The sequence below is a fragment of the Balearica regulorum genome, chromosome 7, assembly GCF_011004875.1.
Source record: "Balearica regulorum gibbericeps isolate bBalReg1 chromosome 7, bBalReg1.pri, whole genome shotgun sequence".
In the NCBI taxonomy this organism is placed as follows: Eukaryota; Metazoa; Chordata; class Aves; order Gruiformes; family Gruidae; genus Balearica; species Balearica regulorum.
In genome coordinates this window covers 32707966-32735250 of record NC_046190.1, presented here as the reverse complement: position 1 = coordinate 32735250, position 27285 = coordinate 32707966, and the positions used below count along the sequence as shown (strand labels likewise).

The window sequence follows — 27285 nt, the reverse complement described above, 5'->3', positions numbered from 1 at the left end:
TTTTACGCTGGGACTGCTCCAGCCACTACTTGTCCTTTCCATTTATCTTCCAGGAGTGTCTAGTCTTGAATGTGTACTTGTCTTCCATTTCTGAGACTGGGTTGGGCCTAGTAGAATTGCCTGGTTGTAAACGTAACAAGGAGCAAATGTCTGTGACCACATAGTTTATCAGCAGTACAGATGGCCTCCTGCAAGAGGAGTACTTCTAGGTCCACAGAAAATCAGAGTTCAAAGGTTGGAAACTTTTTCCCTGCCCCTATCATACACAGACTGGCTGATTTTTTTATAACATCATTTACATTTTACAGTTAAGAGACTGCTACTTAATATGACTATAAAAAATTATTCATTTTAATAACAGAGCATGAGAAATAGTGGAACTATTCTTAGTCAACCTATTTCACAGTGATTATTTGTTTCTTGAAGTTCAAAGATGGTGAAACAAAGATAAGCAAGCCAGTTGCTTCTCATTGACAACATTGTGTCAAAAGTTAAAAAAAAAAACCCACAAAAGAAAAACCAGCCAAAACTAGTAATTTTTTTTTAAGTCTTGCAGGGTAAGGAAAAATTACTTGCCAGAAAGAGACACTTTTGTTTGCAGAACAACATTTATTCAAGCCTTTATCACTGTATGTTTTCTGTGTACATAATTTCCCATGACTGTGTATTTGCTTCTCCCAGATGCCTTTCTGGATCGCTCTATGGGAGGATTTGAATCTCATGCATAATTTAAAAATTTTGGGTGTTGCTCTGATATCACAGAGAGTTGAATTTGACCTACAGAGTATGAAGTGCTTAGAGGAAAGATACTAGGTTAGAATTAATAATCAACTACATTGTCTCATTGTGCAAATGCTTAACATAATTACAATTATAATTGATGGTGCTGTTAGACCAGATGAACTTAGAGATACAAAAGGCACATGTAACATTTGCATGACAGATTAAACTGTGATTATACATTATACAATTGAAATTTTTGTTGTCTGTAAAGCAAAAACAGTTGGATAGTGCCTGATAAAATGGTATTTTAGGCCATTGCAACTATTATTTTTTAAATTAGTAGTTGCTTTCTATGAAGGGTGCCATTCAGAGCTGGTTTGTCCCCACTGTCCCAGTGCAGCAATTGGGATTTGTATCTTCAGTATCTGTTGGGCAGAGGTCAAATAAAATGCATTACAAAGGTTCCATTAAAATCCTGAAGGAAATACCCACTCACCATGGGAATGTCATGTCCCATGTACAGAGGAGAAAATGGAAAGAAAGTGAAGGTGAAAGAACTTTTCTAAACCTGCTCTTCTGTGAATAAATCCATGTACCGCTGTTTTTCAAATGTTAGCTCTTGAGGCAGCTGAGGCAGGGTTTCCATTTATAGTAAAGACAATATTAGCATAGTATCATAAGCACGGCTCCTCCAAGTAGCAGTCACTGCACACTACCTTGAATAACTACCTTGAATGTTATTGGTGGTTGTTGTTACTTTCATATCTTGTGTTCTTTAGACCTATGTCTATGTTACTTCAAACTTAACACAATTCTGCGGGATACTGCAAGCAAGACTGGAGGTTCTTAGCATCAGGACACATTATATTTTGATCTGCCTTTCTCTTGCCCAAAGGACTAAGCGCTAAATCACAGAATTAAACTTGTTTTGTACAGTTGTCGTCCTCTTCAGGCACGTGGCTTTTAAAAGCAAACAGATCTATGAAATTATAATTAATAAATAATAATTAAAATATAATTAATAAAATATAATTAATGCTACTATTCTGGGAAGCTCTTGATCTTTGTATTACACTTCATAGTTTACAAACACATGTACCCACCTTCTTCTGCGGAACTCAAAAAATGCTTTATATTTAGCCAGTAACTGTCCTTTCTATTTTCTCATCCTCAGTATTATGCTCATCCTGCATGTGATACTACATGCTGAACTATTTGCTGTTTACTTTGAATACTTATGCTTTGAATACTTCTGTAAGTACAGCTCTGTATTTATCTAGGTAGCTAAATATCTTGTGAGCGACCCTCAGTCCATATTGGTGTATGCTTGCTTTCTAGAGCCTGTGCCAGCCCACAGAGACTGGCAGAATGACATGGACAGCAGCCCACAGGAACATCACTCCCTTGGGACCAGTCGACTGCTGTATCACATTACGGATGGAGACAATCCTCTCTTGTCACCACGCTGCTCTATCTTTAGCCAAAGCCAGAGATTTAATCTAGACACAGAGTCTGCCCCTTCTCCACCAAGTGCTCAACCTTTCATGATGTAAGAAAATATATTTTAATTCTTAGATATTGTAAATAATTTTTGTACAATCCACGATCTTTGACTTCATGTTTTTCAATTACTGTTATGTCATAAACAAGAAATTTTCATATTGTAGCATATTTCAACATGGTTATTTTGCAATACCAGAAATATGATCTAGCATTTTTTTTCAGTAATAACACAGTACAATATTGTTTGAAGTCTTTGTTAATCATAGTTAGCAAGGACAGTTTTAAATGTTAGTTAGTAATTAGTCTGATGAATGAATATAAGATAAAAAGGGCTATCAAGGTATAATACTAAAAATTTCAGCTGCCAAACTTTCTTAAAAGCTTCTATACATAGCTGTCAGCTGCGTATAAATGATAATCAGATCTATTGATTTACAATTGTAAAAATCAGAAACTAAACTGCCTCCAAAATGATAACATTTATTCCCAGTAATAAAAAACTCCCTGAGCTTCCTTTTACAAATCATGTCATAACAGTCTCCTGTTACAGTTGGAAGATTTGTAAAGTAAAGTAATGTGTTAAATGTAAATAATATGTTAAATGTAAATACTGGATCAGGCTGTGACCTACTAGATTAAACTTTTGAGAAATATTCAGAAATCCAACAATTAATTAAAAAAAAAAAAAAAAAGAGAGTGAAAGACAGATGGTGAACTCATTAGTAAACCCTAGGGGTATCTTTAAGCAAAAGCAATTATTTTATGCTTACTTTGTAAAACTAACCTATCTCTGTCCTTTGAAAGAACCTAGCTGCAAATTCTGAAGTGCTAGGAAAATGTTAAGTGTGCCTGAAACAAGGCATGGTCCATTATAGCCAGTTCCCTGATCCAGCTAATATGCTTTTGGCGTTTGCAGGCCAAGAAGTTCTTCTAGATGTAACTGTGAAGAGTGCAAAGAACCACAAACAGTAGCACAACTTACCAAGCATCTTCAGAGTCTCAAGAGAAAAATTAGGAAGTATGAAGAAAAGTTTGAGCAAGAAAAAAAATACCTGGTAAGATAATAATTGAAAAGATAAAGGGAAATACTACAAAAGGCAAGCAAGAATCCCAGTGTATTTAAACTTATGCAAAACAATCGGCAAAAAGGGTATTTTTGGTAAAGTGAAATAGGAAAATCATCAATGAGGGAATATCTTTTTATCATCTTTTAGTGTATGCAGTTGTTCTGAGACTGTAATTTGCATTTTCTTTGGATTACCTTTGTTGCACAATATCCATCTTCTAGATGTGTGAGAAATTTGAATCAGTGAAATATAACTGACAGGCTTGTGAACCAAAATGATTTAAAAGATGAAAAGCTACTTATTTACTTTGTAGAAGTAATTTGCTTGGAAACTGTTGCTCTGCTGTGCAAATTCCTTCGTTCAGGCAGACTCCTATAAACCTCCAAGGTACAGGACTCAATGGAAGCTGATGGCAGAAATTAGAGAAATCAAAATTGTGGTGTGCTGCTGGTGGGGGGGTTGTTTGAGGTCAACGGTGTGCTCTGTGCAGCATATGCAAGATCATCCCTCATATTGACCTAGTTTGTGTAAAATGAATTGTGCAGAATAAACATATCAAAGCATCCGTGTACAACATGAAACAGGGAAGTTTGTGATATTTTATGACTACATTAAAATGAAAATTCAGCAAATTGTATATTACCTTGTAATTTCATCAGTGACTGCAAACGTAAATGTACATTTGTGAATTGTACTGCCTTACGGTCACAACATACTCTTAGGAGTAAAATTTCATACTTAAACAGTCATCGCACTGTGACCAGAAAAGAATTTATTTCAGAGGTTTAATTTTGCAAAACTGTTTTTAAATATCTGAGTTTTGAAGATCCCGTGTGAATTGATTTTAATTTGGAGGCAATTTCTAAATGCAAAGAACGAACTGATATTCACAGCTTTTGCTATTTGTTGCTTTTGAAATTGCTGTTGTGCAGGATTTTTTCATTTGATTAGTTAAACAGTTCAGTTGAAATGTTTAAAGTGCTTTTTCCCAAGAGAATCCCTGTCTTAAAGCAGTAAGAGCTTATCCCTGCAAGGGACAGAGTGCTTTGGTTACCATCCTGGAAATCACTTAGGAACTTGACTAACATTAGGTATTTGATCAGTCCTTTTGAAGTCACTGAGATTACTTATCCAATTAGTCAAGGACTTGTTTTTTTAGGCTCAGAGCCAAAATACTCAGATCCCCATTGTGGCACAAGTACCATGATCAAGCCAAATGCTCTGCATGACACTATGATACAGTGCAGTTGGAACTACAGACAATATTTTAGCACACTGTGTGTGGATAGGTTTTTATCAGTTTGATTGTATAACCATCAATTCCTCTTCTTTTTTATTCTTCCTTTTTTCTTTACATTCAGCCTTCACATGGTGACAAGACTTCCAATCCTGAAGTTCTGAAATGGATGAATGATTTGGCCAAAGGTCGTAAGCAGCTCAAAGGTACATAATAGCATGTCATTTCACTTTATTGCTGAAGCTTTTGGAAGTATGAGTGTACCGGGAATATTTTAGAGTTAGTTTTCTAACCTCAGTGCTCTGCTTATTTTTCACTAGTGCATGACAATAAGATTCCCAGGGACAACAAAGATGTTAGGTGATATGCCTTGCCTTGATTCCTAAAAGCAGGGACTAAAGTAAGCCAGTTCAACCCTCATAACAAGGCTGAAAAGGGGGAAGGGGAAAAAGACATCATCTCTCCCTCATTACTATAAGCATTCATGCAAAAGGCAATGTTAGTCTGAATATTTTTATAAGTGTCTGTAATACAGACCTACAAAGTTAAAAGTGTCCTTGTAATAGTACAAATATAGGTGCAGAATGTTTCTTTAGGACTGAACAACTCTAAAGCTTTTATTTTTTGATCATAAAAACAGATCTTTCCAGATATTAGATTTGGTCTTGAGGGTCATGTTTTGCCCTTGACTGTCTGCATACCACATACCATTAACGTCTGTTGGTCCGTCACATGCTTGCCCGAAGGGAGAATGTAGCCAGGACTGATTTTTTTTTTTTCTTTTAACGTTATTTATATTTTATCTAAATCTTTTTTCCCCATTATAAATAGATTCTCACTAGTAATTAAATTGTAGTATGATGTTTCATCACTTGTTTTGGATATAGTTAAAATTGTAGATATAGAGGGTGTGATTGTGGTAAATAAAGAATTAGAAACTCAGCTTTCAGTGAATTTCTTCTGCAAAGTTTTCCTTTAAATACTAGGCTGTGTAATTACTAGATTTATTTTTTTTCCCTTGAACTTTGTGTTACAAATCCAGGAAGGGCAAATGAGAGGAAATGGCCAAACTACATAGTTAACTTTCTGAAAATTATCTCTGTGACTCAACCATGGCTTCAGCTAGCCAGGGGGTCTAGCTTTCATAGGTCAGTCTCACCTTCATACCCAAAATGCCTTCATCCTGTGAACACCCTTGATTTTATTATCCTGAATAATGACACTGCATTTACATGAAGCAAGATTCATGAGGTTCATGAGACAGGTGCGCTTGAAATGGAAAAGCACTTAAGTGCTTGTAGACCCTTCTTCAAGTTTGTAAGGCTTGTCCATCCTTCCTAGTGTAATAAAAATGACTATTTTTCCCCTGCAAACCTGGCCTGTATCATCAGACTGTCACAGCTAAAAATTATGTTACTGTTTCTGCACAGATTTCAATAAATTTAACACATTTGGAGCCATCAGTCTCCTGCCTTGCCAAGGTCCTTCACCAGCCAGGCATACTCTAGGAACAAAGCCTGGTTTTAAGGGAGCTAATTCAGACCTTAATTCAATTTCCTTGTTGCTCTGTATGGGTCCCTAGAGCTCCAGGGCCTTTGGCTTGATGTCAAGCTAATATACTTACTTACATACTTTATTACATCCAGGCGGGTTGCTGACTGGGAAGCTAGGACACACTGTAACCTATGTCTTCTGCTGGGTCGCTCAGGTGCTCTTCTGCCCAAGGAAGTCATTTAAGCAAAGTGGCTGATCCTCCTAGTGAGGACCAGCTCAGCAGCCTGGCTGGGATGGCAATGCAGCCTCTGGAAGTGGGGGGGTATGGTTGAAATGGCACTAGAGAAGGGGGGGGTTGGTTATGCAGACCTGGCATATACAGACCATGCAGGCCGGCAGCTGGCATGGTGGGGTCCGTAGCACAGCTTAGCCTCCCCAGCCCTTCTTAGGGGAGCGCCCTCGCTCTCCTCCTCACTTGTGCAGCAGCACAGGAGGGCAGGCAAGCACAGCTGGGGGGACAGTGGGGCAGATGACTGCAGAGACATGGCCTCTTGTCCAGGAAGGCGTCTGTGAAGGACTGCATCCTTAGACAACAATTGCCTCAGCAGGCTTGTACATTTTCTTAGTTATCCAGACATCAGACCACTTGAGAGTGCATGTACTTTGTGAGGAGAAGGCGGAGAGAGCGAGCTCTGCTTCCATATCCCACCCACACCAAACCTCCCACAAATACTCTCCAGCGCTGTTTGTCCTTTTAAGTCCCTTTCCTAACCTCACTCCCACTGAAATTCTGCACTGATTCCTACACAGACCCCACTCTTTAACTCCATGCCTCTTCAGTCCTCACTCATGGTAACACCTTTTATGTCAAAGCTGGGCTTGGAGGAAAAAGAGAAATACATATGTGCTATAAGTTTCATTGGCCTGGACACATCTCATCCCTTGACCACTGGATTTCTCTTTAAGCAGGTAAAAGATATTAGATGTTGAAGTGAAGCAGAGTTACTTTCCTACCCAACTGTGGTATGATAATAATTGTATGCAAGAAGTAGGGATATTTTGGGGTTTTTTTTTCTTGTAATGTCAGAGGAAACTTGTTTGCAAATATTTCTAATCTATTTACTTGCCAAGTAATTTGCCTTTCAGAGCTGAAACTCAGAATGTCAGAAGAGCAAAACTGTACCTCTAGAGTACCCCAAAGAAATGATCGTTGTGAAAGCACTGGGACTCCTAAAGAGGCTGGGACACAGGAGGCCACAAGCATGGAACCAGCTCCCTCAGTAGAAGAAACCATGGATAGTGTATTGAGACGATTAAAGGAGAAAAGACAACACTTTAACCTTCCTGAGACTATTAAGGTATTTAACAGCTATCACTGTTTCTTTCAGAACTTTATAATCTGAGGCAGATATTAACCAGTGTGCAGCCGTCTCAGGGTATGCTGGCGGGTGTGCATCCTCTCTCTTCTGGCACTGCAGTGCATTTTCTCTCTAACAAGATGGGAGCTCTAGTGCAGTTTTCTGAAGTGACTTTTCTGTGCGGAGTTGCACAGAAAAAGAGGTGCAGGTGTTTTTTTCAAATAATGCTGAGCGTTTTTTTGCTCAGAGATGCATGTATAAAGCAGTTTGCCAGGCACTTCTGAAACCTGCCTACTTGAGGTTGTGTGTGCAGGGAGCACATGTTCTAGTGTATTGAAGGTGATGACAGCAAAAACATCCCTGTCTTGAGTCCACAGGAGCTGTGTGACCAAAAACGTTCCTGACATTATTTTGACAATAAAGGTCCCCTTTCACCTGAGAAATGCTGAAAGCCTCTGCCCAGTTGATAGCACTGCGCTATGATCACATGGACAGCACAACCATCCAGACTGCTCTGCCCTTCTGACATTGTGTGTTTCCTTGTGCTGATGCTGCCTCTGCTCTTCCATGTTCTCCATTACTCTTCTAAATTTAGGAGCAATATCCCACAAAACATGCTTGCTTGGATGGGCAATTTATTTTTTGTTTTTAAACTAGTACATATTTTAAAATTCTGCTGTACCTTCACATTACTGTGTGTCACCCTACTATATAAGGTCTGTCTGAAGCTGTTCTGCAATACACGCTGTCCATAAAAATACTTTTTTGAGGGCTATTTTTGTTGTCAAATGCTATTGCTATTCCTGATGCTATACAGCCAAGCAAGACAATACATTCTGGCCTCAAAGAGACCTAAAATCTAAATGTTCACGGTAATGTTTAGACTCTTGACTGATGAACAAAAAAAGGTGAGGGGGTGATGAGGGCAAGGAGGAGTGAAGAAGAACTAAATGCCAAACTATGTGAGAACTAAGAAATGATTTTGAGTGGATTTCAGTAGTAGAAAGTACCCAGCAGAGATAAGTTGGTTTGGTTTTTTTTGTTTCGTTTCTTGGTTCTTAAACAGCTAGTTACTGTATAGAAGCTAGAACTGTGCATAATGATGTCGTGCTTCTGAGATCTTGAGATCTGCATACATGACTGACTTTTTAATTGTTTCTTTTTATAAACTGCTTTTTTTAAAACCTGAAATGGAAAAAGTGTTTCATAACCAGAACTCCTGTGTAAGAAAACAAAAGATGACAACAAAACCATGCTGTTCTGTATATAGTCCTAAAATCCCAACAGTGCAGACTGTGTAATAATATTTTCAGTTGTTAATTTTTTTTTTTATTATGCAAGGAGTGAGATCAGACACCAAAACAGATGTCAGTGACAAAATCCTGTCTAGAAAAACTCTCTTCTAAGACTAAGTTGGGTATGGATCTCTGTCCCACTCATTTTTTCAATTAATTGGACTTTTCCTGATTTTCCAAGAGAGAATCTCCTAAATCTGTGCAGTGGCAATGCTGGCGTGAAATATTCTCACAGAGAATTCTGTAATGTAAATTAGATGTTTGCACAAGTTAATGTTGTCAAATATTTTTAAAAGATCTTACTTGTTTTCTTCTTGTATTCTTGTAGAGACAACTTGTGTTGAAAGAACTATGTTAGCAAAGGTGTTTGATAATAGTTGTACAAACCTGCTATGGAACAGAAGCTTGAAAAGGAATAATATGAAGGCAAATTATCCATTTCAAAATTATATATTTTAGTAGATCCTTAAGTATAACATTAAAAATGATAGGTTTTTGATTATGAATCATCCTGGACTGTAGGGGGAAAATGAGGTTTATAGCACTGATGATGTGAAATTAATCAAAGATGTCTGCTGGTTACGGCAAAGATCAAAGGCTTCATTTCAGCTACATGCAACTTTGGTGTTACTGTATATATTTTATTTTGTATATAACATTTAGATCCTGTACTAGGATGTGAGCAAGATTAATCATAAACTAATAGCAGCTAAATGTTTCTTTTTTTCAAGATTTAGTTATTTTGGGCAAGGATAGTGTTTCCATAAAAGCCTGCTGCATTCTCCCCTGAAGTTCAGCTATGGAAAGCCTCTAAGACCCTGCTGAAATACAGCTGAGAGAATGAGCGTCCTTAAAAGACGTGCAGAGTAAAATCCTGAACCACTCGGTATGTCTAAAGAGGACAAACCATCAGATCTGAATATGAAATAGCAGAATGTGGTTTTCAGAACAAAAGCGCCCTGCCCACAAAAAAGCCTTCGAGTAAAGTTATTGAATGAGAAGACCTAGAAAAAATTGGGATTGGCCTGTGAATGATTCAGTAACCCAAAAAAAGGATCACTAGCTCCTTGTGCTGGTAGCTCGTGATTTATTTAACAGTTCACCTCTTTTTTAGGTAGAAGGTTTCAGAAAAGAAAAAAAAAAGATTAAGACCATGAATGGAGGAGTTCAGGAGCCAAAAGGCAGATAGACATCATTTGAATCATTTTACTCAAAACCCCATCAAATACCCAAAAAACAAACTCAAATCCTAACTCCCAAGTGTTTCATGGCTGGGGATGTCATTGCTGCCCCAGTTGCAGTGGGGAGGGGCAGCAGCCCGGCGGTGCTCAGCTGTGGCTCTCCAGCAAACGTGGCTTTTCATTGTGGGGCTACAGTCAGACTTGGCCTGACCCCCAGCAGAAGTAAACTGGCATCGTTCAATGGATATGTCATGCCACTTGTTGTCTTCCTTTAAATTTTTTTGGACTATTTTTGTGTTAAATACTGCTTTGTAATGAGCCACCGCACATCCCCAGGTGGCAGACTTCATAGGCCCTGGGAGCCTGGACTCGCAGCCCACATGGAAACAAAGAGCTGCTTCTGAGAGTGGAAGGGCTCAGCCAGGCCCAGTCCTCACCACCGTATTGTCTGTCCCCAGAGTTTGTGGTTTCTGTCTGGAAAAACAACAGCAAGCTTCAAAGGCACAAGCATTCAGGGAACTTACTAGTGAGGAAGATGACTGTATACAATATTTTATGTGCCTTTTTCCAAAGTTATGAAAACCAAACTACTACCTTGGCTTTACATGAACTCTCCTTCTTCTTTATGTGCAACAAACAACTTTTGCCTTGTATTTAGTTTGAAGATTTGCAGTCTGTCCCGCAAGGCTTTTCTCAGGCTGGTTACCTTTATGTACCTGTCCTCTCGTTATTGACCTGCTTCAGTTCATGCTTTCCTTGGCTATGAAGCAGTGTTTTTATTTAATTAGCATTGAATTTCATGTTGCTGTATGCAGCCTACAGTCCTAAGATGTCTCAGACAGGTCTGTAGTTTGTGAGTCCACCTGCCTTCTCTGATTTTGAAATTATCAGCCATTTCGAACTTAGCTGAATACAAACCCATCTTGAGATTGCTAATAAAATGAGCTAATGAAATAAATAGGCCCAAATGCTAGACCCTCCTGAGATTGTTTCTCATGTGTAAAATCAATATTAATGATCACTCTCTGTTTCCTCCTAACCATTCAGCTGCTCCAGGCTTAATAGTTTTTGCAAGAATTAACCTCATATTAATTGCAGAACTAGTAATAAGTGAACCAATTAGCTACTTTATAATACTCCTACATTCTAGTTAGCAGCTTTTCTCTAAACATGAATGACAGATAATATTGGAGTAATTAATTCATACAGACCTTTAAGGCAAAATGTGATTAGTGGTTCTGCACTGTTTTTGCATTTGGGCACCAAACAAAAAAGCTTTTGCTCCTGCTGAAGTTAATAGCAAGGTACTCCTTTGATATTAGAAGAGCATTGCTTCTTCAGGGCTTCATATATTCTCAAAAAGTAGAGGCTAATTATTAAAAATACTCCTTCAAGTTGTCAATAAAAACCCCTAGTTGTTGGCTTTCTGCAGAAAGGCACCCTGTCCCCCAACTCCACCCTTCTTCGCATTACTTCATTGTGGTGGATGAGCTCTTCGCCACGCCTCCCAACTCTTGGCCCTAATTCATATAGATCTGCTGTGATCTGGCAGAGACTGTGGAAAATTCCATTAGCTTCATGTGCTCCTGGCTGTTCTGACCCAGTGAAAATATGCAAGTGGCAGGAGCAGATCTTCTTGGAAAGCGGGAGTAAAGGATAGGAGGAGAGAAATAACCATTAAATAGTGTGCTCCCTGCAGCAGACACCTATACATACAATGGTATATCACCGACACTGATAAATCGCATTGTTGAAAAATCAACATCCATCTTTCTGCTACCAGTGATTTATATTGTGATTTTTGAACAGAAGTGAGCTGCTAGTGTTCGGTGTTCAGCAGAGCAACACCTGGGGCTGCAGAAGAAAGCCCACCTCTGTTCCCATGGTCGTAAAGGGCTGCACTTTCTGCAGCTCCCCCATAACGGTTCTACAGATGTATACTGTCTGGATGTCATGTCGTGCTGGCTGATCAGATTATTCTTCCATTTCATTTTACAGGTAGCACCTTTTTCTAGTATGCTCAGCACTTATGAGATGTTAGCCATGGTATCACAATGATTGGATATTTAGGCATTTCATTGTGAATCTATCGTTCCACTCCGTAAATGTGTTGTGTTTGCACAGCTGAAGCTTTCTGTTCTTCATCCCTTAACAGCCAGGGCAAATCTGTTTTTCTTGATGAATAATTAAAAAGTTGAGGAATGCCCTCTCTGCGTTTTTGCAGGTTTCTGAGTATTTTGTCTAGCAAGGTGGTTGTTCTCATTTGTTACCACTACATCATTTTTAATATATAATGGGGAATGCTATCCACGATTTATGAACTGATTTGGCAAATAGAAGTTAATAACATACAGATCTCATTAATTGATTTCTCCCTAGAATGGATGAGTAAAATATTTCTTTCATTTTTCAGTTGCAACAACTATTCATAAATGTGACCTAAACATTGAAAAATGTTCTAGGAAAGTGCTGCACTGATATCTGTGGGATCTCAATGCCAACACCTTCTACTCAGATGCTGCAGTCATCATTTCTGAGCCTGCCTTTCCAAAACCTCACCCATGAGAGAGATATACCCCGTGTCCATGCAGTTTGGACATTTGTGATATTCAGGCAAAAACCTCTGCTTGTTTAGATATTCTCTCAACCAGTATTCCCAGAAAAATGTTTCAGATGTGGGCTCTGATACAACAACACACGAAGATTCTTGCTTTGTTGACTAAGACCATAGTTTGTACCCTTGGAAACTTTCCAGATAAGAACGCAGTGTTCTGTCAATAGCCTAATACTGCTTCCTGACTTTGAGCTTGTTAAATTGCTTTCATGGAATAATAATTTTGAAAGAAATCAAGGCGATCAGGTATTAGATCTTTGTGTAATGGCATTGAGAAAAATAAGATTCCAGCCTTTCACTACGTTTTCATTTATGCATCTTTATTCAGAAGAAAGAGCGCAAGTTCAGGCCACAGACTTCACTTTGGCCAGACAAAATAAATACTATTTTACACTGGTAGAGGCCTAACCCAGCACCTCCTCTGACCAGCAGAAGTATCTCCTAGCTCTCATCGCCTTTGCATTAGGCCCTGAGAGGCAACATGTGCTTCGATTCATTTAAAACTTCAGTCATGTAAATTTGGACTCTTCTTGCTAAGTCAATGTCAAGTCCCTATTGCCCTCAGTGTGGGAAGAAACAGAATTCATTATTGGTGTTTATCTGGGAGAACAGATGATTAAACAGATACCTACTTGTACCCTTGTCATGAAATCCTGACTCATAATCTTATACATAACTTTTTTAAATAGGATATGACAAAAAAACAAATGGCTTTGGAAAAAATCAGTCTTCAGAAATGTCTACTATATTTTGAAAGTATTCATGGACAACCTGTAAGTATACCATGGAAACATAGGTAAATTAAAAGCTGTCTAACTTCTCTAACAAATACTTTATTTCAAACTAATCTTCAGGTGTAAATGTTACTGCCTGATACTGATGAATCTTGTTTATATTGTTAAAAATAAAAAGGGAAGTTTCTGGTGGTCCTGCATGTCTCTTCATGATTGGAAGCTGCAGGTTTTGATGATAAAGGTGGAGGATTATATATCCACAGCAGACTTGGCTCGTGCATACTGTAGCTGTGCTATGACATATGAAAGGTTAGAAAGCTTAGCAGCTGAGAAGGGTTTACAGGGCACCATCTGAGACACAAAATACAAAAATGACATGACCTGTCATCTGTGTTTTCCTTTATTTCACAGCAGCACTTAAAACTACTAATTAAAATCCTTTCAAGGGACATCATTGCTGAATGTGGGTACAAAACAAAAAATCGTCACCGTTGGTGAGATGATGGTTTGAAGATTTGTCTATACACAGCAGAGGAATTCCTGTTTAATGTCTATGCCTGTATTTTTATGACTGTCTCTGTTTCTGGCTAGTAATTGTTGTGGTAGAGGAAAAGGGGAGTGGCATCAGTGCATGCCCAAAAATATGCCAGCTCTTAAAATTAAGATCTGAATCTGATCTCCCTGCATCTTGGATAAAATAATTTTTGTCCATCATCTTCTTTGGGCTTGGAATGAGAACTGAGGGATGGAGAGAATATATAGGAAGGATATGAAGAAATTATATTTCCTAAGAAGGAGAACAAAAGAGAAATAGAGTTATTAGTGCTATATGGAGGTAAAAGAGGCTTGAATATTCAAAGATAGAAAAGAGAATAATCGGGCGTGCTTTTTGTAGCACGGGTTCAGAGAGGGTGTTCCTTCTCACAGTTGAAGCAGCGCTACAACCAGCTAAGAAACAGGATGCCAGCTGTGTAAGGAAAGAGGCGATCAGCGATACTGAGCAGCCATGAGGGAATCCTAGGCCTGCCAAGCAGCTCTGACTTCAGGTCATAGAAAGCTCAGGGACAGTCAGGAATTTAAAGTGGGGAAATGGAAGTTAGGCAAGATTTTTACATCTCTTTTTGTTGTTGTTGTTGTTGTTGAAAATAAGCAAGCAATCTGGAGAAGCGCCACAGTTAACAGTTGCATACTTAAATAATCACATATCTTAGAGAAACAAATTTTAATCTTTGTATCTGTATTGATCTATTTTCCTGAGGGAAGGGGGGTGAAGAGTCTGCATGCATCCTGAGTACCAAGAACAGCTGGAGAGTGAGGCCAGCAAGGCCCAAGCTCAGTGGCAAGCAAACACAGGCCCTGTGCCCAGTTCAGAGCTGGAGGAGCCCAGCAAAGAGAGAGCTGGGGAACCTCAGGCAGTTTGCAAAAGCCAGGAGGTGATGACTTGGGGAAGACAAATTGGCGACTGCCCGAGTGGAGCTACTCTGGTGACATTAGCCGACAAAACAGGTGTCCCTCTGCTAGCAAAGACGTGTCCTGGTGCAGAAAATGCATTTTCACAATACTTGAACGTTGACTGCTGAACCCTCAAGATTCCCTACTTTAGATGTTTGAACTAGCAACCCGTGACGTGCTTTGTCATTGAACACATACCACACCATAGCATTATCAAAAGGTTAATTTGAATGGAGTGTACTGGGGTTCTAGGAAAATAATCAGAAATTTAGCCTAGTATGCAAAAAACTTTGGCGGTTTTTCACAGGGCTGTAAAGCTGTATTCTCAGTGCGCTCCGGTCCCACGGGGCCGCTGAGTGTAATTGGCCCAGGCAGACTGTCACGTTACTGTAGCCAGCCTGTTGCTGTTGTTGCAGTTAAGTGCAATATCAATGCAATGCACAGTAGCAGCATATTAACTCTTACAACTCTATTAGCATCTTCAGAAAGTGACAAAGAATAGTTTACTATCTGCATGGGTGGTGTGGCTCAAGGAAGTGAGGCATCCGCATTGGATATTTTCCATTAGCAAATAGATTGTCATTTTCCTTTTTTAGAAGTTGTATGGATTAAACTGGAGTTCCCACAGAATATTTATGGAAGCAAAATACACATCAGGTCATAGTCTTCTAATACCTTTCTCAAATTTACAGGAGCAAATGAGAAATTTATTTATTTATTATTTTTAATTTTGGAGGAGTATATTTTGTTATGATTTCTCTTTAGGTAACTAAGCAAGAAAAGAGTATCATAAAACCCCTTTATGACAGATACAGAATTATCAAGAAACTTCTCGCAACTCCATCTTTGATCACAACAATTGTAAGTTTCAAAGAATTCATATCCATTGTCAAGAAAACATACTAAATGCTGTATTTGACTTGAACCTGTATGTCAGTTTGGCAGCAACAGAACTAGTGTTATTTGAAGAGACTGTGTCCCTGCCCATGGCAGAGGAGTTGGAACTAGATGGTCTTTAAGGTCCCTTCCAACCCAAACCATTCTATGACTCTATGATAATACAGGGTGTTGATATTTCAAATAGAGAAAATGCTTTGTAAAATTGAACTTCTAAGCATGCCAGAGGTTGTGACGTGTGGTGGCAGTTTCTGAGGCAATCACTTCAAATGACTGGGTAAGAGATCAAAGGCTGGCATTAGTTTTCTATTATGGCTAACATATGCAACACAGATTGAAACCTATCATCTCTTTCCATGGAGGCACTATAATGTCACTGTATCGATATTCTATATTTTGTTGGCAATGCTTTTATCAGTCATGTATCACATCCATATCATTTGTAGTACTTTAATTAATAATATATCATCAATGTAATGTAACAGTCCTGGTCTCACTGTGAGTAGAGGAGTGGAATCTGGCTATTTGGAAGTTAATTAGCACGGCTCTGTCAAAAAAATTAACCTAATAGTAATTGGGGCTGGGTTGATTTTACAAATTATGAATTATTGTCGTGTTAGATAACAGTGGAGCTTTAGATTTCTTTGGGGGAAAAAAAAAAAAACAACAGCCCATGTAGATCTTTTTACACATGCACATGGATATTTTATTTAAAAATTTAACCGCAGTTTCCTTGTGCTGCTACTTAGGAGCTTTGCTCCATGGAGTTTCTATGTTTAAGGCTTAGTTTCAAAAGCTCAACTTTTCTTCTGAGGGTGAAGGAACATGAGGAAGACAGCGACATCACTCTATTTTTGTAGTTAACATTTGCAGCTATAGAACTGTGGAATCTCTACCTCCAACTCTTATTACAGTCAGAATTTCTGGACATAATACAAACAGTAGATGGTATATAAGAGGAGTACAAGTTCCTGCAAGACTGCACTGCTTACATAAATACAGTCTTCTTTAAATCTTTGCAACTTACAAAGATTTTTTTGAGTAAACAGAAATAAATTGCTGGCTGGAGATATTCAGAAGCGGGGTCAACTTCTGTCCTGTTTAGTCATGGTGGACAATACATGGTACCTCAGTGGGCCCCACAAGGCCTCTCACAAACAAGATCTCAGATAGACCTGGGTAAAGCTTTCAATACATGTAATCTAGTTCAATGAATACATCCAGGAAGTTAAATCCTAATTCTTTATGTTGTCATCCTATTAATTGTTACTATTGTAATGTAAACAAAAATTGTAATTTAATAATGCTACATTTTACAAGCAGGAGGAGGAAGACTCAGATGAAGACCATCCTCAGAGCAGCCATGAGGTATCATCTGGGCCAATATCCTGCCTCCCTGTGGATGAGCACCTGTGTTACTCTCAGGAGGAGAGTGAGCCTGCATATGTTTCACCGCTGGATGAAAAGAAAGTTTTCAGGCAAACAGCTTTGTCAATGTCCAATTTACATGAGGCAACAATGTAAGTTCTGTCTTTTTTTGTCTTTTTTTTTTTCCCCCCTCCCCTGAATATTTTAAAATATTTCATGTAGATTTTTGTAAATGAACCACGATCCATAATTATTCATGGGCATATTCTGTACCACAGAAGTGAGACAATGTTGTCTTATGGGAGAAAAGAGGCAGAGGATAGTTGTTGTTTGGACAGCATACCTGTGGTCTGAGCTATTTATTCAAACATCTTTATGCCACGTCCCTGAAGAAAAAGGCAAAGGAATGTAGGCAGATAGGAGAAATAACTACATATACAGAGGGGCAGAGATGGCATAATGGCATAGTAAAGATATGCAGCCCTACCTATAATTGCTGCAAAAATTTTTAGATATCTAACTTAGATATCTAACTGCTTAAGAAGTTCTTACAAAGCAGTGATAAAACAAAGTACAGTTTGGCCAAGCAGATAGTTGGCTCCTGTGTGTACATACTGGGATTGGCTGTATGAGTGATGTAAAAACGCCAGAGACATGAGGCATGCAGACAGCGACAGGAGAGCTGAGTGAAGGATCACGCAATACATGGTCACATGGAGGCCACTGAATGCATCTAAAATGAATTTCTTCCTTGTGTAAGAATAGTCATCAGAGTCTGGATGCCCAGGAAACATAACCACCACCCTCCTTCCTAAGAATTTCAGGTTGCATGAGAAAACAAAGCTCAAGATGCACATGGGCTGTTAGCACTCACCCACTTGTTACCCACTTGTTGGGGAATATGCCTCCCAGGAACAGATGTGTTCTCATAGCTTATGGGATGGTATCTTTTTCTTGTGTTTTGATTGGGCACTCTTAGATGTAGAAATGGAGTTGACTAGGCTCTACCAAATTTGAGAGTAAATAAAAATGTCTTGTCTATGTATGCAATAGTTTGCTCATGGATGCTGTGAAGATATTTCTGTGCATTGTGTTACTATGAAGAAAAAAAAAAAAAAAACACCCAAACAAACAACCAACCCAAACAGCTGCACATATCATAACAGAAGTCTTTCTCTACTTAAAAACCTTATTCTCCAAATACCAGCTAAAACATGGCTTCCAAAAATGCTGATTCTGGGTACCACTAGCATTTCCACTGCATCACAGTGATGTTTGCTTTTAGGAGTAGGGTTTGGATACTAACTTTATTCAGTTACAGAAATGCAACGCATTACCTGTGAGATGCTGAGCCTTGTCAACACCATTAATGCCACACAGAATTAAGACCACAACAAGACTCAATCCTTTTCCTCTCATGTTGTCCATAGAGTCTCTGCCTTCACTTAGAAAGGTGAGAATACTAGTAAAAGGGAAGGAGCACAACTGTTTATTGCGTGTGATGATGGTGCAATCAGTTATAGCCATAGCTGGAGGAATGTGGTGGAATGTCTCAAGGCACTGAGTGCCTGCTGTAGCCCACAGCAGCAGGCTGCTTATTACCCAAAGCCACGTGGGGGTTTCATGTTCTTGTCTCTCTTCTACAGGCCTGTTCTGCTTGAACATCTCAGAGAAACAAGAGCAGATAAGAAAAGGCTTCGCAAAGCTCTGAGGGAGTTTGAGGACCAATTCTATAAACAAACAGGAAGGTAAATAACCACCTCAACAAAAAAGCCTTCCTCCTCCCCTTTGGGTTCCTATGCAGATGTGTTTGTTTCTGCTAGGGTGGGTACCTTTAGGTGAGCAGGCCATACAAACTGCAGCTGGGGACTGGAAGATACCATGGAGGTGTCTGGTCTCTGTGGAGATGTCCATCTCCCTGGTTAGTTCCTCCAGGACATGGCATCCCTGAGGACAGTCTGGATTTGGGGATCTTCAGGACATGCCTGCAAGGGGTATAAACCCCTGCTCAGCACAGGATCTTTCCTGCTGAAGAGTCTTTCTGGGGATCTCAGCCTGCAGGGATCACATTTGGCAGTTGGGCCAGATTTAAAGCCAGAAACCACTGTTTCTTTCACCCATAGATAAACAGTGGCTAATTTTCACTCTTCGTTTATCCTTCTCCCTTCATTTAGCAAACTTGTTTGCTGAAAACCACGGAGGATATGGGCATGTAGTATTCTGGTAACAGTTGTCAAAGCACTGCGCAATAACTTCTTCACATATTTGAGAATGTAGTTATGCTTGCATAGCTGACAAGAAAGAAAATTACCTGGTGTATGAAAATTTAGTGTTTTAAATACTGTTGTTTCATTTCTGGCTATTAGAGCTTTTTGGGCCTGCCAAATTATCTTTAGCCACCTACAGTTAGGAAAAAAAAAAATCCAACCCAATCCTCATTAGTTGTTGCAGAATTAATTTTAAAGGCTGTTTCTCCTCTTACTCATAAAAGTGATGGCACTTTTATTTGCTTTTCATAGGAGTCCTCAAAAAGAAGATCGGGTGCCAATGGCCGAGGAATACTCCGAATACAAGCACATGAAAGCCAAAATCAGGCTCTTGGAGGTTCTCATCAGTAAGCATGATATTTCCAAAACGATTTGAAGCAAATGCAATGCCGTGATATTGTTCTCTAGCAAAAAAACCCAAACAAACAAGTAATGAAAAAGAGGAAGTAATTTTACAGGTCTTGGGCTGCTGCACAATTATTTGATACACTGAGATTTTTGATGCACTTTACCAATTATACTAGCTGAGATGAGAGAGGACAGCAATATGCAAGAATATTAAGCACGGGTGAGTGGACTATAGTATATATTTTTTTCCTTTTGAAAAAGCCTTGAAGTGCACTGTGAGAATGTTAGAAATTAAAAGGACAGTGAAGTATTGTAGATCCTCAGTTTGACCTGCTCTTAGTTTTAAAAAGTGTGAGGAAATGCTCTCCAGGTTTTAAGTACATCTTTGTACATGATAATGTACCACATATTTCTTTCCAGAATGAACATGCGCTATAATTAACTATTAATGTTGGTTCTCAGTGTGCTGATTCACTGGAGCAAAAGAAACACGAGCTTAAAACAAATGAAGGAAAAACTCATGAATGTACTCTGTCTTTCAAGACAGTGTTGCCATTCAATTCCAGTAGTTTCAAAGGTGCACGCAAAGAACCAGTGCCAGGATTTGGTCTAAAATTCTGGGAGTAGAGCAAAGGGATGCTGCCTATGCAAAAAAAAAAAAAAAAAAAAAGGACAGAGCATGACTGCCAAATGGAACTATTAGGTTTTTAGAAATAAGAGAAAGTGTTTGGCAAAAATGAAGTAGATAGATACAGTTTACTGGGAAGAGATAAAACAAATGTACTGGCTGCTCTCCTTTTCACTATGGTTCACAGGACCTGGCTCACGGTACTTAAAATTCAGTAAATAGATCAACTACATGCTAATTTTATTTCTGTATTAAACTTTGCACTTTATTTTGCCTGATGCTATAACATTTGCTTTTCTAACTACCAAAGCTCGTTTAGACGCATGCACTTTGTAAAATGTCAAAGTATTTCTTGTGTTATAAATTGCCACATACATATATTAAAACAAGACTAGATTATTACATTATGCTAAGATATTTTGGATAGATAAAGTACATGGTATATAATTGAGTTGTCACAGTTATCTGATGAGGAACGCTAGACTTCTTGTTTACTAAAAATAAGATTATAAAAAAGATATTTTTCCATTGGAATTATGCATCTTTCTTAACTTTCAGAGTATCACACTTTGTAATATTAAGGAGATTTTTTTCACTACTTGTGATAGATCATTTGTGTGAAAAGTGGACTATTAACAGAAGGATTATCAGAGGGTTTTGTACTAGAAATGAAAGGCAGGGATTCTGGGAAATACCTAGCCCAGATATAAAGGAAGGAAGACTAAAATAAAATAAAAAAAATGGGCTTGAATAAGTTGAATCATGTTTAGTGTTTTGCTTTAACTGTCATTTTGTATTGACCACATAGAATAAGCACCCTGTTTTCTATCTTGGTAAGAAGATTTTCATTTTATAAAGCCTATTATGTACCAACCATGTTTGTATTTATATTGTATGTAATGGCTCAGCATGATTTTGAAGATGTACCCATTTTCAAGTAGTTTGGAGGAAAAAGTATGAACACTAAAAAAGGATTTTTTTATTTCTCAGAGGTTTGTTGTTTCAGTGTACTGACTTAATGATTTGTAACTTAACTTTTATGAATCAGAAATGGTCTCCTTCGTAAATCTGTTTTAATTAAAGTCATCTAGAGCAACAGGAACAGATACAGAGCTATTTGAAGTTTACAAACTACATCTTTGATAAGGGAAAATGATTTCATGACATATGTATACAATTGATATTAAAATGTAATCTATATATTCTATATGATTGTATAATATTTTATACAACAGTACAAATAAAATATTTTTCTATTATATTTATTATGTCGAGACACAGTTTCTGTTTTCAGTTAGCTAATATAAATAACATAAATAACACTGTCAAACAACACATTGGAAGTGCTGACATTTCTAGGCTCTGAATTGAAATCATGCTGCAATTACAACCTTTCATGCTGTTTGGAGTTATCTCAGTATTTGTTCAGTAGTTAAAATGAATGCATATTTAAACACCATTTATAAGCCGTTATTTTTATTTTGCTAAAGCAGTTTATATAGGATTTTGTTATGTTTGGCAAGAAACAGAAAACAATTTTTGCAGCATCTAGGTATAAATGGTTGCCAGAAAGAAATCCAGGACTTCTAATCATTTAAAGCATCAGGGGAACAGAAGGGAAAGAGGGAGAGAAGAAATACTAAAAACGCTATTGGAGATTTTGAAGACTCATGTTTGCTTTTGGTGACAGCGGCATGTGCATGCTTCTGACAAAAAATGTCTGACTATGAAAATGGGCAATAGAGGTTTGAAGGCTCCTAAGTAACGAGGGAAGTCTTAACGTCCAACACTGATATTGCAGGTCTTGCAGCTGGGATCCTTCTTTGCATTTGCAGTAGACAAGCTCATTAGTTGGTGACCAGTAATTTCTGCAACTGTGCCAAGGGAGAGATCCACAGGATCAGTGTAAATTACTTCCAAAATAACATCCTGGGCATGATGGTAAACCATGACACCGTCTTCTTCATCACAGGTCAGAAATTTATTATCTTTTATATTTAGTTGAGGAAGGCGCTGCTTGCAGAATTCATCTCCTGGTGATCCAACGGGGGCCATAACGAGAATGACGTAGTGGTAGGCTGTGTACATGCAGTAGAAGTCTCCAAAGTACAAGTTAGTGTTTGGGTTGAAGAGTTTTTCAGCTGCAATCTCAAACCTGTATCTTCCATAAGGTGAATCTTGGGGTGGCTTCCCAGTGTTAAACTCAGTGTTGCAGCTAAAGAAGATGCCTTCCAGCTTCCCGCTGATCGGAGAGCCATGGCTGCCACTGTTATCCTTAACAGAGGGCTGCATAGCATTCCCATGATGCTCTCTACAAATGAACGGTATCGTTTATTTTGCAACACATGCTACAGAAAGAAGTGGAAAGTTAGGACGTCATGCTGTTTGGTAACAGGACTGAAGGGACACAAAGGAAAACCGTTAAACTGAGAACTGTGGTTAGTGTCATGAACTTAGGACCAAGAAAATCAAGCGACGCCACACTCAGAGAGAGCTAGAATAACTCCTGCTCAAGGGTAAAATCTGCTTTTCCTGTCTGGCTTCTCTGTGAGCCCTGTGCTTATTATATGTAGGCAAAGAATAGCACAAACAAAAAAGCCCCCAAATCACCAATATCTGTAATTAGCTGATTTGTTCAGCCTTCCATTACAATTCTAACAATGCTCACACTTCAGTTTAATCACATATTAAAAATTGCAAGTCAGTCTCAATATGCTGGATATACTGTTAATGCGTATTTTTAGCATAGGCAGTATATATTTCATGTAGAAAACTGCCAGTGAAAGTTATTTCTGAATGATGTTTTCCAAAGAGCTTATAGGAAGGAATGTACTGTCTGCCATAGTTATTCCCCCCCCCCCCCCCCCCAAATGATAATTTCAGGTCTAATTTGTCTACTGCTGACTTCAGTCAGAGCAGAGCTGAGCACAGAGCATGAGGGAATTTGGTTAGTTTCCACTTTGGTTGGTATCCAGCTTCTGCAGTCACTAGTCCTAAGGGGAAAAAATGTACAAGACTCACTTTTTTTTTTTTTTTTTTTTTGCAAGCTGAGCTCAATTTGGTTACGGTGAAAAGAAGCGTTCGATGTAACAAGTAAATTTTTAAAACTCTAAATCCCAAATTGCACTCAGCAGCATTAGGCTGCTAAATTTAGGAGAACAGTCAGTCCCAAACACCCCATCTAATCCTCCTTAGCACCTGAGATTTAACGTCCCGCAGGACATTCCCCAGAACTTGTGCCCCACAGCTCCCTGGAAGTGCTGCAGTGACAGCTTTGGCGCTCTCTGCACCTGCAACCATGTGATACCAGAAAGGGAAACATCCCCTTTTGTAAGTCCTGCAAAACACCAGATTTACTAGGCATCCTTAGAAAATGCCTTTATACACATTGACAGATTAAAAACGCATGAGGCTGTGGGGCTGGAGAGTCTTACATCTCCCTCTTTTTTTTTTTTTTTTTTTTTTTTTTTGAGAGGGGAAACTAGCCAAGAAAGTCTGTTCTCTCTCTGCTTTTAACTTGAACAGCTCCAGGTAAAATGGTTCTGCATGAGAGAAGGTTTCCCCTGGTTAAAGTGGGAGGTAGCAGTCAAAGCAAACAAATTCAGTGTAAATGTACAAAACGTATCTAAATCAACTCAGTAATATCTCCAACTGTGATTTTTTTTTTTTTTTTCATTATTTCTAATCTCCTCAGCAGCATGTCTTAATTTGACTCTAAGATAAATTTCAAAAGTTTCCCGGGCCATTAAAATTCTACATAGTTATTTTCTCAACCCCTGTTTCACAAGACATTGATAGGGCTGGGGGGGGTGTGTGTGTACAGACACAACTGGTATTTTATGACTGAAGCCATTACTAGGGAGAAAAAAAATCAGCTTGAATAACCACTGCCTCTGCAACCTAAAAAGTCAGGCTTCTTGCAGTTCCATTTCTGTGGCAAGATACTGACATCCAGTGGCCAATTAGGCTAATTATAGGTCACTCTTCCCAGGGATCTGAGCTGCATTATGGTGCTCCCAGCTGAGGTAAGCAGCAGAGTGACAGGAACGCTACTTACAAGCTCACACTTCAAACGCTACATTTAGGGGTTGCTGCTTTAGCACTGTGATGGTTGCTTGTTTGCCAATGCTACTAAAGCTACTCTATAAGCTTTTCCAAGCTTATCTACTAGTTAGTTACAACACCACAAAAGCCATTGGTAGGCATGGTATGACAAAGAAGATTTCCTAAAAGGAAGCATGCGGTTAGGGATTTTAGCATAACATTCAGAAGGGTGCATTGTGGAAGGACTAGCCCTTGTGACCATATCAGTACATTTCTGATCAGAAAAGGCAACCATCAGACAGTTACAGGTATTCCAGCTTCACACTGACCTGTTAAAACACAGCTTTTTGGCTCTCTAACAAGAGGGAAAACAAACTAGATCCTATTTGTATCAAACCAAGAAAGACCTTAACAGGAGGGAGGGGAAGAGATACAGTGTAATCAATCAGAGTCACATTTGGCAGAACAAGGCCAAACTCACAGCTATAAATACGCCTTCGCGGCAATTTTCAAAGCTCTATGAACACAGAGGCAGGTGCGCTATGATTATTGTAGCTGAAAACAAAACTATATGAGAATCAGAACCACCACAGGCATTTCCCTTCTGTGTTACCTGGCCCAGGATGGCAGCAGAGATTTACAAGGTCCTCAAGGAGCCTCAACAACTGCAATTCATTCTCTACCTCCATTGAGTTTTGCAGCTTTGTCACTATGTGCAATAAAATAATTTTTCCAAAACATGGAAGGGGAAGAGCAAACCCCATGCTCTAGAACATACAAGACACTCCTGCAGTCCAGCAGATACTTCTGACTACAAGGTGAGAACATTTCCAAGGGTGGTGGAGTCTGCTCTTTGGAGTTAGATTCCCTCAAGTATTTTTTTTCTTCACCAGTTTTAAAAACCTCTCAGTTCTAAACAGGTACTAGTGTGACACCCGCATAAAACCTGAATTCTGTGGCACAGCAGCAGCCCCGTCTCTCATTGCATATTAAAGAAGCTCAGTCAGTGCTGTCACTCTTCTGAGACGGTACTGAAAAAAAAGATGTCAACACACTGCTTACCTCTCATCCATGTTCTTCCAACTGTGGAAGGTTACCTCTGCGTGGTGGCTGCTCCTGAGCTTTGACTCCTTCTATTAAAACATCTTTTTTTCTATTGTAATGACGCTTCTGGTTGCACGTGTGAAGGCACACTGGGTCTCCAAAAGGAATAAGGGACCTACCTCCAGCTACCCCATTTATTCATTCCAACTGCAGTGCAGTGTTGTAAAATTGTCTAAACATCATCCCCTCTCTCTCCCCACACAATCTGTCAATTAACATTCGGATTGCAGAACCCCTATTACTGCATTTGGGCATAGAAATGGGGTGGCTGTACGTGGAGAGCAAATACTTGAGATGGAACTCTTATATGCAGGCAAATGCCTATGCATACAGTTGTGCACTCCTACTATTAGACACCTCACTGAATTTCTAGTACAATAGAAGTATTTGGCTACTAAACACTACGTTATGACAACAGACACTTTAATCAGGCTGGAGACCCTGTGAGTGCTTCAGTTTCTGCTTCAAAACACAAACTTTTATTCACTAATGGAAGTGCTGAGTTAAGCAAGGTAGAAGATACTAGTTATATTTTATTTTTTTCTCTTCTTCTGAACTGGCAGTAAAGCATACAGACATTCTGCTCTAGCTTTAGCACAGCTGCCTCCATTTACTTATTTTGATTACTCCCTTAATTTGCCAATTTTGTATATGTTTACTTTCTTACCTGGTATAATCAAAGTATTCTTTGTGCTGATTCCGATAAAAGACAGACAGTTTAAGCATACGGCCTGCAATCACTTCAGCTTTTTCCAATAGCTGTGTTAGGTGAACTTTTGAATAATCTGGAAAGAAAAGACAATCTGCTAGTATGGGGGGCAGGAAAAAACACAATACTCTCCAAAAGCTACACAGATGCACAGACTTAAAATTGGGAACAGAGCCTCGGTAACATACTGCACATCATGCAGCAGCTATACAGAAAATATATATAGCCTAGCACCAGTTTCCAAAGGTGGCAACAGACAAATGGCAGGAACATGCATGTTTGATTCTCCTCATGAATACTCTGTAAGCCTACACCAACTTCGAGCTCAAAATTTCCTGTGTTAGAGCTGGTTTCCTTGTATTTGGGACTGCAGAGGAGCTGAGAACTGCCCCTCTAGCTTATGTCATTTGACAAACTGTTTGCTACTATATACCCGGTTGTGAGCCAATAACAATTCGCATAACTAAAAAAGCTTCCTTAGGACCCAGCCTGAATGGCATCTCAGCCTTCATGGGATTCATAGAGAGCTCGCTTCAGCGCTCAGCTTTCCCACAGGCAGGCACATTGGCACTAGGTAATGAACATCCAAAGGAAGATACTTATAAATCAATGACAGACTAAACTGATCCTTGCGACACAGTGTTGGTGATGCTTGGGTTTTGCAGCATGCAAAGAGAGCAGCAGAGTATCTTAAGCAAGCTGTCTGTTACGGAGCTGCCACTTTGATTGTTCTCTGCAGGTGCTAGTAGCCATCAACAGGCACAAGTGGCCCTGCTCCACTTCGGTTCACCAGTCTCCTTTCTTAGCCTGGGACAAGCAGGGGTGCCAGGCATGGCACTTGGGGGTAGCTGAGTTATTGTGGAACAAAGGGGTAGTCCAGCTGCCCCTCAATGCGCCAAACCCAAGGACATACAAAGCCTAAAGCTAGAATTCCAGTTTCCGGGTGTGACTATTATAAGTCTTCCAGCCTAGTTAGCACTGGTAGATGGCTAACCCACTGAGGCAGCAAAGCTAGCGTTAATTGTATACATTCTGTGATGCCCACTTCCCCGACAATATTACCTGCTGTGCAAAACTCGATGATTTCACTCCACTCAGAAACAACATAATCACCATCAACTTGCTTCGATGCTGTCTGCACTGCTACCGTGTATTCTGTTCTTGGGCTCAGGAACCAGTGCCCGCGAACTGTCATAGGCAAAGGAACAGCTTTGGCCACCAACTTAGTGGGTACATCCTGTTGGAAACAAAAAGACAAAACA

General features: G+C 39.2%; 2 protein-coding genes across 7 annotated transcripts in view; one reads left to right on the top strand and one right to left on the bottom strand.

The window, feature by feature from the left end:
• Positions 1–21399, top strand: part of FAM13C (family with sequence similarity 13 member C) — a 126876-nt gene extending 105477 nt beyond the window's left edge. For 2 of the 4 annotated variants that reach the window (XM_075758789.1, XM_075758791.1), the window contains 9 exons: positions 2062–2272; positions 3143–3281; positions 4655–4736; positions 7171–7382; positions 13162–13245; positions 15424–15519; positions 16876–17075; positions 18570–18671; positions 19443–21399. In XM_075758789.1, the coding sequence (XP_075614904.1) occupies positions 2062–2272; positions 3143–3281; positions 4655–4736; positions 7171–7382; positions 13162–13245; positions 15424–15519; positions 16876–17075; positions 18570–18671; positions 19443–19566 (1250 nt within the window). In that variant the 3' untranslated portion in view covers positions 19567–21399. The remainder of the gene's footprint in view (positions 1–2061; positions 2273–3142; positions 3282–4654; positions 4737–7170; positions 7383–13161; positions 13246–15423; positions 15520–16875; positions 17076–18569; positions 18672–19442) is intronic. The other 2 variants (XM_075758793.1, XM_075758792.1) reach the window with 2 other exon arrangements.
• A 15-nt stretch (positions 21400–21414) lies between these two features.
• The window catches only part of PHYHIPL (phytanoyl-CoA 2-hydroxylase interacting protein like), a 61661-nt gene continuing 55790 nt past the window's right edge, over positions 21415–27285 (bottom strand). For all 3 annotated transcript variants that reach the window (XM_075758796.1, XM_075758795.1, XM_075758794.1), the window contains 3 exons: positions 27086–27260; positions 25982–26099; positions 21415–22477 (listed from right to left, as the gene is read on the bottom strand). In XM_075758796.1, the coding sequence (XP_075614911.1) occupies positions 21943–22477; positions 25982–26099; positions 27086–27260 (828 nt within the window). In that variant the 3' untranslated portion in view covers positions 21415–21942. The remainder of the gene's footprint in view (positions 22478–25981; positions 26100–27085; positions 27261–27285) is intronic.